The sequence below is a fragment of the Eubalaena glacialis genome, chromosome 7, assembly GCF_028564815.1.
Source record: "Eubalaena glacialis isolate mEubGla1 chromosome 7, mEubGla1.1.hap2.+ XY, whole genome shotgun sequence".
Classification (NCBI taxonomy): domain Eukaryota; kingdom Metazoa; phylum Chordata; class Mammalia; order Artiodactyla; family Balaenidae; genus Eubalaena; species Eubalaena glacialis.
Window position 1 is genome coordinate 104726439 of NC_083722.1, and position 13656 is coordinate 104740094.

Below are 13656 nucleotides of genomic sequence, written 5' to 3' on the forward strand. Positions count from 1 at the left end.
TAGTTGTGGCGAGCAGGGGCCACTCTTCGCTGCAGTGCACATGCCTCTCACTGCGGTGGCCTCTCTTGTTGTGGAGCACGGGCTCTAGGTGCACGGGCTTCAGTGTTGTGGCTCAAGGGCTCAGTAGTTGTAGCTCACGGGCTCTAGAGCGCAGGCTCAGCAGTTGTGGCACAGGGGCTCAGCTGCTCCGTGGCATGAGGGATCTTCCCGGACCAGGGCTTGGACCCGTGTCCCCTGCATTGGCAGGCGGATTCTTAACCACTGCGCCACCAGGGAAGTCCCCAAGCAGTAGCTTCTGATACTCATATTCTGAGAAAGAGCCACAATACCTGCTTCCTTAATTGAAACTGTAGCCAAGGGTAAAAATAAGAAGAGGGGAAGACTGTCTTGTTTGGAGCTAAACAGTGTTACCGTTCATAATAGTCAAATTATTCCATGGAACAATAATTTCTCAAAATGGGGCAGGGAGGGTGGCTGGGAAGAGAGTGGGAAATGACTTCACTGGGTAGGCTTCTGCCTAGTTTGCAAGGGATAAAGCTTGCCTTTGTTATTCTCCTGGCTTCTGTTCCCATAGCTCTGAAGTCTAAAGGCTTCTGGCAGGACATCCCAGTTCAACACCGTTGTTTCTAGGATTTGCTACTGAAAGGGCTATTCACGTGGAAACCTCTCCCAGTCCAGGCTTCCGTTGGCCACGGTTAATTTACACCCTGGTTTAATCATGCAGCCCACCTAGGAAGTTTGGACAAACCAGGCCAGGGGTGGCACTGAGCCATCTCTCACAGTCCCACCTTGCCAGCTCACTGCTGATTCAAAGCCAGAACGCAACCTCCATTCATTCCCCAGATGTGTTCTGAGCATCAATCACGGGCTAGGTGTCGGGGCTACAGGTGGGAGCAAGCGAGACAAACACTGATCAGAGCGGAAATCCATGAAAGGAGAAAAAGATCATCCCGCGTCTTGGAAAAAAGGAGTCACAGATAGAAAGCCCTTTCCAGGAATGTGAAAAAAGAACCACAGCTTGGGATCATGGGTCAAGATTCGGGATTGCTGAGGATGATGATGTGTTAAAACCAAACTGGAGGAGGCTTTAAGAAGGAAAGCGTCTCCAATAAGAGAAAAAGCCCTAGAATGTGACCTGCAGCTTCCCTGTCCCCTCAAATCAGTCCCACACGATGTGCTTTGAAACCACCCTGCATTCTCCTTGCAACCGGGTTTTATTTTAGCCCACTTGAGCCCTGGTTTCCGGCAGGGGGGCACTGCCAATGTGGGTTACAGGACGAAAACCTCATGACAGAGTACTCTCCTGTCTGGGGAAAAAGGTGAAAAAGGGCTGTGTTTAATCCTCTGTCTAGGCTGGGAAAATGGCTCTGGGAACCCAGGTCTGTGGAACTGGCTTAATAGCTGTGGATTTATAGGCAGACAGCATGACACAGTGAGACCTGGCCGATTTTGTCTTCTAGGACTTGTGATGTTAGATGTTGCAAGAGACTTCCTCCCAAGGATGTGAGAAATCCACAGATGGAATCTTGCTTGTCCAGACCTGCATGACTCAATTAATCTAAAAAAATAAGAATTTCCTAGTTTATGTCTTGTTATCCTGTGTCCCTTCTCCCCAGATGAGCTCTCACGCTCCCTCTCTCAGGTTAAAGCCTTGCTGAAGAGTTCACCTTTGGCCCAGTGACCCTCTCTGATCCTATTCCCTCGTCTGTTAAATGGGAGTGACAATCATCATCATTATCATGTTAGCAAGAGCAATACCTGAGATAATTATTAGATAACAATGAGAAAATATGACTACAGGAGTGAAGATGTACATGCTGCCACTTATAAAATCAGGACAGTGTTCTCTTCCTCCCTGAATGGGGAGGACTGACACGAAAGCAAGTTATAAAAGGCAGATTAATACTTTACAAACATTAAGTTTAAAACACAAATCACAACTCACTGCAATCTCACCTCCTCTCCGATGATTGGAAAACTTGCCCAGGTTTGGGAAAAGCTAGCCAGCTTAGTCAAAGCTGCTGCATACCACCCGCCCACCCCTCTACGACAAGGCAGAAAGGGTGGGCAGGGGAACACAGCTCAGCATTTATTTTTGGACCCAGCTCACTAAAAATACCCGAGCCTTGCTGTTTGATCACTCTCCCTTTTGACCTGAATGGATCGCGGGGCCCGGCGGCCCGCCCCACCCTCTGCCCATTGTCCTTTAAAGGAGAAGGGCGTGGGGACGGATTCCTGCCGCTCAGGGACAGATGTGCGCCGCCCGGGCAGGCAGGGGCCGCGGCCGCACTGACGTAAGGGCAGCGCTCACTCCGCTGCAGCCTCCCGGCCGGGCCCAGACCAACCGAAGGGAGGGGGGAGCCGCGCGCTGGGATTGGCTGGCCAAGCGCGAGCGCCCGCGCCGATTGGCTGGCGAGGTTTTAGAGGGAGTCCCGCTCTCCAATTAAAGGGCCCCGCCGCGCCGGGCTGCGAGCAGAGCTCGCCCTGGGCCAGCGATCCTGGCCATTCAGCCACCGCTGTCCCCGCTGCGCGCCCTCGCGCCTCTGCCTGAGAAGCCAGGCGCTGTCTGTCCACCCCAGAAGAGGATGGCAAAGGTGGCCAAGGACCTCAACCCAGGAGTTCAGAAGGTGAGCTGCGATCTGTACTTACCCAGATTCTTTCTTTCCCCGTTTCCCTCTCCTCTGTGTTCCTCCTTACCTAGAAGTAAGGAGAAGGAAATTCATTAAATTCCGAGACTTAACAGAAAATAGAAAAGCTGGGAATACATGTTTGAGCTAACAGGCACACACCCCAAATTTTACTCTTAAAGGTCGTCGTGTAAAGTTTTTGCCAAGGATCTTAGTTCTCTGATGATGCTAATTAAAATTTAAATAAGGTAAAACTTTTTCTGAAATGGTAATTCTCCGGTCTGTAGCGGGGGAAAGACCCTATCTTCCCCCTCCTGTGATTGAGGTGAAGGTTTGGGGAGGGGGTTATATTTACTCACAAGGAATCTCCCTTTTTGCTGTCATCCTAGCGTTTTGTGTTTTTCAGACTCACACACACACACACACACACAGAGAGAGAGAGAAACCAGTTTCTTTAGTTGGTGATATTGGCAGTGGCAGCAATTCCAGCACACGGGAACTAATTTCTGTCCCCAGGGTCTGCACGTTTCCCTTTCAAGAAGGGCTGGCCGGGAGCCCAGAAGGTCACGGGTGAATTACTGCCTGCGGGGCCTGCAGCTGTGCCCTAGCTCCAACCACCGCCAGTTACGTACCTGCAGGCAGTTGGGAGGGGGCACAGGCCGGAGGCTTAGAGGACCTGTGAGCTGGAAGGAAGCCGAGAGACAGCCTAGACCAGTGGAGAAACTGAGGCCCAGGGTCACAAAGAGTTGCTCCCAGCAGGCAGCAGAGCCTAAGGAAAACCTTAGGCATCGAAACCCCAGCCCTGCCACTTTTTAGCTGCATCACAATGACCGAGTCCCTTTTCTGAGCCTCAGTTCCCTTGTTTCCCATGGGGGGATGATAGGTCCCACCTCCCTCACAGAAGCAGTAACAGCGATGGTACCCTGTAGGGTCATCTCCCAAAGAGAACTTGGTCTTGCAGGGCAAAGTCCTCTTTAGACATCTGCCATTACCGGAGGCGTGGGGGGGGTGGGGTGGGTGCAGGGGTAGAATGAGAGGGAAAAAAAAAAAAACAACTATGTCAGAATCAAAATGCAAGCCAGCCACTTAAGAGGTGCAGGATTCACGCATCTGATTTACAGCTACGCCACTGCATGGCTGGCCTGCCCCAGACTCGCATACACAGAGGGCATCAGACCCTTCTGAATGTGTACACCAGGGCAGACTTCATCAGGGCATCTCTCTGGAATGTACCTGCCCCCACTGCATTTGCCAGACTATCTGCAGAATCCAGTCATCTCTCCTCCTTTGGAATTCTCACAGCATGTTAGACCTTGGTAAGATACCCGGTAATTTCTACCCACTAGTGAGTCAGGCACACACTGCTCTCACTTCTCTACCCACCTTTCTAAACTCCTTGAGGACAAACCTTTCTCGCTCATCTCTGTCCTGACGCAGCATGCCATGCACAGCAGGACTCAATCAACTACAAGTGAACGGGCTAAGACCATGGTGTTCTCGGACAGTACAATTTGTGCGTTATTGTTTTCTAACTTGTGGCGGCAACTGGCATATTTGTGTGTCTGAACTGCCTCCCCATATTCAGCCGAGGTAAAAGAGTTCAGAGCTAAAGGGGCAGCGTCTCACTGTCCACTGGAAAACCAGATGGTTCGGGGTGGTTTTACTACAAGCTAGTGGACGGCTAATGGGTGAAGGGAAACAGGACACACGGAACACCCCTCCTCAGCACCAGCCCCGGCCACCACTCGGAGGAAGGCTTGCTTTTATTTTCCTTTGCATGGGAGAGTGTGATTATCCGGATTAGAGGTGGAACACAGTCTCCTACCTGTCCCCCTCTAGTGCCAACTTCCTTGGCCTGCAAAGCGTTTATTTTCCATTTAGATCCAATTACAGGCTTAGCGAAAGAATGTGGTGGGTAGAGATGAAAGGGTGGATATTTTTTACCCTTGGGACTGTGACAGTGGAGGAGGATCACCACTTGGTTGATTAACCCATGTCATCAACTCAGAAAGTCAAGGGAAGGGAAGGGAATGGGGGGAAAGCTCCACTTGCTTTTGTGTAAGCTTGTACTTGCTGAGCTGTACAGCGGTGATTAAACACTGGGTCACATCAACAGCATGCTGCAAAACTTTTATTGCATAATTTACTTTTAAAATCTGCAACAGTGGGGGGTTTTCTAACATCTGGCTTCAGGAGGCATAATCACACTTAGGCATTTTGAAACAATTTCATGGACCCTTAGAGCTTCAAGGGACCTATTTACAAAATGAGAAATGATTTCAAATGGCCTACAAGCTGACTCCACTGCCCTGCCCCCAAAGGGATGGGCGCTGCAGGGAATCCCTAGCAGCTGGAAAGTCAGAAAAAAGTCTTCAAGAGAGAGAACATAAAATCCCAAACCTGGAGTAGGCTTTGAGACCATCTATCCAATTCCGGGCAGACAGGGCGACTGGCCGTGGGTCACATCCATAGTTCGTGGCAGGGCATAGAAATAGTTCCCTATGTCCTCTCATCTGTGCTGAGTCGAATGCTCCCATTGGCGGCTCCTGAGTCACGATTTGTTTTTCAACTGGGAAAGAGGTTTCCTAGCATGGAGAGTTTCCCTGAGAATCAGGAACTAGCCACCATGCCCTGGTAACAAAAAGCCTGGAAGGCCAAATGCCATTTCTCTTGGTGGAATCAACCACCACTGTGGATGTGTTCTTCTCTTGTTTAGTAAGCGGTTAGTATTCTTGTAACCAGATCTGGGTTCAAATCCCAGCTCCACCACTTACTAGCTGTGTGCTCTTGGGCAAGCTGATTAACTTCTGAGTCTGCGTCCTCATCTGAAAATTGGGAGACACCAAAAGCATCTCCCTCCCAAGGGGTCCGTCCGTGATCATGAAATGAGCTGATGCATACAAAGGGCTCAGCACATGAGCGCAAATAGATTTAGCCATTGTTATTGTCAGTGGTGGTTGTGTATTTCAGTGGGTGTGTGACTGCTGAAAGGAGTCTTTTGGTGAATGAAGGACGTGCTTTTTTTTCTTCGGCTGACTGGCCCATCTGACGAGTAACTAATTTTCATTCGGCTGAGCGAAAGCCAGCCGCTCAGCCTTGATAACCTAGAACAATGCCCGATGACCCTGTCTTCATTCTAGCCCAACAGATACAAAATCTGCTTACACAACAGAGACCATCAGTCACTGAGCATTTCACTCTGGAGTGCTGGAATGGTAGGCCTGGAAGCAGACACGGAGCTTTTTTCACTTTAGAGGTTAGGAAACTGAGACCCAGAGAGGTCAAGCCCCTTCTCTGAGATTGCTAAGAAGGTGGGCCAGGGCCCATTAGGCTCTGTAAGAATACAGGCCCCTTGGCTGCCAAAGAGCCATTTGCAGGAGTTTGGAAAGGACTAGAACAAAAAGATCAGAGAGCACGTTCACTGCTGACTGTGAGTCTGCCAGTGGACCGGCTCCGGAGGTTCTATTTCTCACCCCTCGGCACCACGTCGGAGGAGCGTGAAAGAATGGTTCGTCCTAGTGCGTTGCCAGGTTCAGCTGGGCGTCTCCCTCCACCCTCCTCCACATTACGCCCCTCCTGGCTTTCCTGTCCTCCAGCTCTGCCCTCCCCTCTGTACTCAGCCCTTCCTGCCTTCACCTCCAGTTCCTGCCGCGTGCAAAACTGCTGGCACGCTGCCTGGGCGAGCCGATCCAACATCAACACGGCTCCTCGAGAATTGGCCTTGGCTCCCTCCATCTTAGAAATATATTAAGCTGTCACTTAAAGACTTTAATAGCCAAGCCATTGGATACATGCCCATAGGTGTATAAGCAACTTGGCCCAAAGAGAGCCATATTTAAAAAAAAAAAAAAAAAAAGAGAAAGAGAGAGAGAAAGAAAGAAAGAAGAAAAGAAAGAAAGAAATTACCCAAGTCCTTCTTAAAGATCTCCCCAAACAGATGCTGAAGCCACTGCTTGTAACTTGCAGATGCTTGTCACGTTGTGTAGACACGTCCGAATATATGGGGTTGCGGTTGACAGCTGACTTTCACCAATGCATCCACCCCCTGAGGTGGTGGAAGGCAGGGAAAGGTACCTCGCAGATCATCTCTCGGCTTTATTCTAAGCCATCTCAGCTCCAAGGCCTTCTCCCGGCCCAGGGCTTACCAACAGTTCTACAGGCAGGACAGGGGAAAAATGACTTTGGTATTCCCCTCTGGATCCCATGGTATCCCCTACGGATCTTCCCGAAGTTTGATCTTCTCTCCATGTTAACTGACTAAAGGTGACGAGGGAGAAAAAGAATGGGCTAGATTCAGCAAAGGCCTGGGGACCAGGAAGGAGGGACAGGTGCACAGACTCACATGTGCATCTTCCTTTCCCACCCCTGCTCCTGCTACTTCCGGTGAGGGTAAGTCAGGAGCAGAGAAGGCAGGGAATAGTTCCTCCTGTAACCCACCCACTAGGGTCAACTGGGCTCCACAAGAGGTATTCCATTTGACTTTGGCAAGGAGAATCTTTCCTTCCAACTTGCACATTCAAAATAGTGTCTGTATAATAAAGTGGAAATCTGTCCTGATAAGCACAGACCCTGGGAGTTCTTATCTCCCCAGTGTTCATCCGACACCATTGAAATATGTATCATAAGACGAGTTTTCTGGCTGGGGCGGGGGTCGAGTCTTTACAGTAACTGCAAGCACTTACCGGTGACTTTGGATAGGTCACTTTTCCTAGGAAGTGGCCGACCTTGAATGAGAACTGGACTTCGTTCCCCCTGCAGTCCACTGACCTTTCCTGGATACCACACTGTCTCCCAAATAACAAATGATTATGGGAAAACAGGACTAAAACTCAGTTCCACTGAAAGCAGAATTGGGGAACAGCTTTTCGGGACCTCCAGAAAGAAGAGACAGCTGCTGCTCTCTAAGTGCCTTTGTCTGGAAATATCCCCCTCTTCCCTTTCATTGGCTAATAGGAAGAGGATGTGGCTGGCAGCTGCCGTGACTTCACCAGGTGCAGGGCCACCAGCCACTTGTACAGGAGACCCTCAAGATCGAACCATTTCCTTAACTTCACATGCAACATTGGGGCTATCCTGAACCCATTCTGGGAGCTGAGCATGTATCCATGGCACAGATCTGCAGATGCTCCAGAAATGCTGTCTAGATAGCTCTTCTAGAAAGAGTGAAACAAGAAGTCAGGTCTCCTATGTGGACCAAGACTCTTTTAGTGGCGGAAACTTGTATTTGGTATCTAAGCCTGAATATTTGATGTGGAAATCCAGTTGTTCACTGTCTGCTCTTTTATATGAGAAGTGTTTACATGTTTTCTCAGAAAGGATGTGCTGGTCTTACTTTCATCATACATTTGGACTCTTGTCCCCTAAGGATCTGCAGGAAGACTCATCTGTTCTCTGTTAGGATGGACAAGTTGGCGGAAAGGCACAAGGAAGGAAGGGAAGATGTCTTTTGAGTACACTCAGGATGCTTGATGTTTTCTCACATCCTATCTCTCTTAGCCTTTAGGACTACTGTGCAAAAATATTAATATCCTTTTTACACATGAGTAAATTAACACTAAGAGTTCAAATGACTTGCCTAAGATCATATGATGACAAGTTAAGAACTCATACCCGGTCTTCTCTGATTCCAAAACTGAAGCTCTTTCCACTGCAGGAAGAAACCAGAAGGCTTTCATCAGAAGCAGAAATCTGGTGGTGAAGGACTAGGATTATTACTACAGGCTTCACACAGAGAGCAAGGCCTTCCTACACACTGATAGTGTGATTCAGGAATGGCCCAGCATTTGCCAGAGGTTACCAGGCATCTGTGCCTCTCTGATAGTTCTTGGCCATGACCAGGTGTATACCGTCACCCACACCAAGTCAAAGCTATTTCCCAGGTAGAGAAGAAGGACTTTCTAGATTTCTCCCTTCCTGGGTTTCTAGAAGTCTGATAGAACTGTCTAGAGAGAAGGCTGGTAGAGAGACAATCCAAAGAATCATACAATATTATCCAGAAATTACTGAAGAAGCAATGATACGTGACAAAAAAAAAAAAATCCTAGAGATCCAAGTTCCAGAGCTTCCAGGAAATTCTATCCTGGGGATAAGCTTGGCCTCTGGAATGTGTATCTCTACATGCCTGGTCAGCCTGACTCACGGTCTACCCAATAACACGGGAATCAGGACCAAGCAAAACAGCCCAAGCCCCCACCAGGACATGCTTTAAAAGGAAATAAGATTGCCGAGGGAGAAGAAACCAAGGGCTGTATTTGGCAAGTCACTCTTTTGAAGGACAAAGTTAGTGCCACAGTCCAGCCCATGGCGGCTGTTTCAAATCCACATGATATGTGTATGGACTGATTTTTTTTTCCTCCTCCTATTTTAAAACATGGGGTCCTTAAAATTAATCTTTGGAGAAAATGTGACGGAATCATTATATAAAAGAGCTGAGACAAATCTAGTGATCTGCTTGGTCAATCCCTTCATGTGGCAGATGGGACATGGGGGGAAAATGTCACATCCAAAATTTACATGTGACATAGCAGAGATGCACTGACTCACAGCATCTTTTAAGAATGAAGGAGAAAAGGGTATCTTCTCTCTTCCGTCACTTCCATGGCCATGGTACCCTGATTTCATGTCACCCTCATACCTTCAAAGCTCAGCAGGTCAGGTGAACATTTTGGCTGTGAACGTAGTTTTGGCCACATGGTTCAGAGGCCATTTTGAGAAGTGGCTAAACATGCAGCCTTTGCAAGCATGGAGATCTAGATGTGACACGTAGTTCTGACATTTTCTAGGTCTGCAACCAAGTTGCTTATCCTCTCTGGACCTCTAGTTCCTCATTTGAGAAAGGGAATTAATAGTAGTGCTATATTTAAGGAGTCTAATGAGATAAAGCAGGTAAAGTGCCTGGATGCATAGTACGTTCTGAAAATAATATTGCCTCCTGCTATTATTGGTATGCCCTCTCATCAACCCAGTGCAGAAATCCCATAGGTAGTTAAGTGCTAGAACGTGGCAGACCAAGTTCAGCTTACTGACGTCACAGGTGGCTTCTAAGGTATCAGACTGCAGGAACTTCTCTTTGTAGCTAAACTTAGACCTGGCCATAAATAGACTCTGGTCACATCATCTGCAAAAATCATGACAATGGCAACAATTTGCCTTGGGTGTGTGGTTGCCACACTTCCAAAAAGCAGCCCTCCCCTTTGCTGAGACCACTCGTTGGCCCCAGCTGGGTGATCTGACCCAGGCACTTACCCTCGCCAAGGCCTCGGATGTCTTGCTTATAAGACAGGGTAATAGTCACCCATTTCTTCGTTTAGCAGATATTTATTTAGTACCTATTATGTGCTGAGCGCTCAGTACAAGGCAATGAGTAAGAAAGTTTTGGTTCCTGCCATGTAAACTTGAGTCCAGTGCAATGTGTTTTACATGACGGTAAGAGAAGAACCAAATAATGGCAGTGTTCTTTCACTCTGTGTGTTCCTTGACCTCCCCCATCACAAACACACACACACACACACACACACACCCCTCTTCCTCCTCTTTTGCTGTCTACCCTCAGATTTCAGCACTGCACACATCTGAGCCACTCCCAACCTCAGTCATCTCTACAGTGTAACAGTGAAATAAGTATGACAGTTCTGCCCCCAGCTGTTGCATTTTAAACAGGGCATTGAGTGAAGAGAAGTCTGAGGCAAGGGGGCTACTGGCAGCTCTCATGTACCACCGGTAAGCAGCGGCCCCGGCAGCCCCCTCGCAACTGGTGGTAGACCAGTTGTCTGTGCTCAGTCCACGTCCTCAGGCAGCTCAACAGCCCAGGCTCTGTCCTTCCTGGTGCTGGTGTCAGAGGCACCAAAGGGCAGGAGCATGGGGTGAGAGCTCTGGGCTGACTAATGCCCCATAAGAAACCTGCCTTAAGAAGGTAGCGTCTATTTGGGCTATATGACTAAGAGGCACTTCCACGTACCAATTCACGAGGCTGCCCACCAAGGTGACTGGCCTGGCTAATCCTCTGGCTGGAAGAGGTGGAGGGAACGTGCAGCCCAGCCCTGCCCTCATCCTGGAGGAGAGCCACCCACCTGCCAAGGCACACCTGTGCTCCCCACCCCAGCTTTGGCCCTGTGGCCACCAGTGTCCTTGTTAAGGGGGCTGGCTCTGATGGGGGGAGGAGTCAGCATTTGAGGCTTACTTTAGAGGAAGTCTGGGAGGGAGATTTTGTTTTTAATCTTGTTAGTAGATAGAGGAGAGGTTTTTAACCCGGGATCTGTGGATAGAATTGAGGGACGTAAATTAAGAAAACTATTGCATCCTTATATACCCAACCTCTAACTGAAATATAGCATTTCCTTCCATTATAAATGAAGACAAAAGCCCTGGCAGTTTAGCATCCCCTATGCCTTTTTTTTTTTTTGTATATGACATTTAAGTTAGAAAATGATAACTGGAAATAGGCCCCGTTCCCTTCATACCGATGGAAATCTGATGTTTTCATAATCCTATTACAGCCAAGAGAAATGCCGGGCATACCGCTCATGCTTGTCCTTATTCTGAAATAACAGTAATTAAATCCACGGCTGGTCTTGTTAATTAATTTAACAAAGGCCCGTATGTTACTAAATTACAGATTTGTTTTTATATATTGATATTATTTCAGTAATATTCATTTCCTTTGTAATCCTACATATTTTAATTTGTGCATTTAAAACATGGTTCAGAGAAGGGACACTTCCATATCAGACAGTCAAAAGGGCTCAAATAGATTAAGACTTCTGTCGACATAAAGCTTTAACAGTATTCTACACACACGCGTGCACAAATATACACATGTATGCATATATAAACACACATGCACACACACAACCATAGTGGATTGAGATCTGAGGTCCTTAGAATGGACAAACTGGGTTCAAATCCCAGCTCTGCCACGTGTTTCCTATTTGGATAAATCACATTACCTCTGAGCCTCAGTTTCTTCATCTATAAAGTGGGCCTAAAAATTGTCATCACAACAATAATCTATTAAGTTCTTAACACAGTATTTGACAACAAATGAATGTGTGTTACACAAGAATTATCATCACTACTGAAAGAGCCAATAAGAGTGAAATGGTAAAGAGAATGAAAACATTATTTTGATGACACTTATTACCCACCTCTGATTTGGCTGACTTTAAGAATTTATTCTGTGCAAACACGTATTCCATGTAATTATCATAAGCCAGGGACTGAGCTGGGAAGCGGAGAAGTAAAAAGGAAAGAAATCCCAGAGGCTGATGGTTTGAGAGACAGAACAGCCAGTTTGGCCAGAAGAGAACCAAAGCGGTGCCAAAGGCCTTGATCAGAGGTGCAATCGAGGGAGTGAGGGAGATCAGAAGAGGAAGTACTTAACCTCACCTGGGGAGGTCAGGGAAAGCTTACCGAGGAGACGGCATCTGAGCTGAGTGTTGAAAGACAAGGATGAATGAGTATTAGGATCGGGTCACAGGCCAGTTTTATGCGTTCCAAGTCTGAGACGCATATTCTCCATCTCATCTGACTTCTAATTTGGGGACTATCATCCATCTTGAACTACAGAGAAATACATTCCTACGTATCCATCCATCCATCAGGCATGTCTTGTAACGTTCTCGTATGAGAACTTGTTCCTCTCGCCTCTCAACCAAAACCCTTGGGGGTGATAGGATAGCAGAGCCTGCCAGCTAGCATGCTTAAAACTCCTAAGCTCAGCAAAGGAGTTTCAGCAAGCTCACCCCCAGTCAGTTTGAATTTTTGCAGGAAGATGTAGATTTGTGTTGTGATCAAAGGGAAAAAAAAAAAGTTAACTGAGGATATGCAACATATATGGAAAGAAAGGAACACACAGAGACACAGACAGACAGACAGACACACACACACCCTCTGCAAAATTCAGCACGCTGTCCTTGTGAGCAGCATGTGAAAACACAATTCAGAGGACCGTAGGATGGTGTGTCCACCCCAAGTTTTATTCACCTCCTAATTCTCAAGTCATTTAAATGGTAATTAGAGGAAAAGAAATCCTACAGAGGATTCCTTGATAAACTGTGAGGAGGAAAATCAGCCTTTTGAAATATGGAGACTTGAGTAACGAGATCCAGACTCTTGCATCAAAACAATTCCTTTTGCACCGTTCTTCAGATTTCTGACTTGGTCTGAGACTGTGGGTCTCTTCTTGCCATGTTTTTGAGCAGGTGATGCCTCAAAATGAAAACCATATGGTTTGGATATCAAAATGCCACTGGGATGATTGTTGTCAGTTGATTTTTTCAGTTGCTTGTGGTACGTTACACAGAGAGGGGATAAAAATCCCAGATGATTCCCTGCCAATTATCTGGAAAATAAAATTCTGGGGACCATCCCTGTGTTTGCAAGGATCTGACAAAGAGGTGAGGTTTGATGGAAAAGTTGTGTTTCCTCAAGTCTGTCCTCATTCACAGCCAACAGGCCCAAACAGCCTGTGGAGAAAACACACCTTATACTAAGATTCACGCTAATTAGAACGGCTCTTGTCACCACCCTGTACCCTTCCTTGGACCCAGCCCAGGGCTGAGACCATCACAAGGGAAATCATCATATCCTTATTTGAATAATTATTATACTGTATATTTCAGCAATTAGAATTAATTTTTAAGAGGTAGAACGGGCCTTACAGGTTCCCTGGGTCAACTTCCTTGTTAACAAACAAGGAGAGAGATCCAGCAGGTTAGGTGATGTGCTCAAGGTCACAGAGGTAATTAGTAGAAGAGCTAGGATTAGAATTCAGGGTGTCTTAGCATCTCAGGTTCAGAAGGACTTAAAAACTATTTTGTCCAAGTAGCCTATCCAAAACCTTAAATGGGAGATGAACCAGGGGGCCAGATGCTGTAAGAACCACTGACAAGCACTGAAACCTCATCAAGAGATCTGGTTTTTTGAACCCCTTTAATTATTAGACAGCTCTTTCTTATTCTGAGCTAAAATCTCTCTCTCTGCAACTTCCCGCCACTCCCCATTGGTCCTCTCTGTTTCCTCAGTTCCTTAG

The 13656-nt window shown here is 47.3% G+C and overlaps 1 protein-coding gene across 1 annotated transcript in view; it reads left to right on the plus strand.

Annotated features, from left to right (window-relative positions):
- Window positions 1-2481: 2481 nt before the first annotated feature.
- Window positions 2482-13656, plus strand: part of LMCD1 (LIM and cysteine rich domains 1) — a 58190-nt gene continuing 47015 nt past the window's right edge. Inside the window, exon 1 of the mRNA XM_061197174.1 lies at window positions 2482-2627. Coding sequence (XP_061053157.1) covers window positions 2586-2627 — 42 coding nt within the window. The 5' untranslated portion in view covers window positions 2482-2585. The remainder of the gene's footprint in view (window positions 2628-13656) is intronic.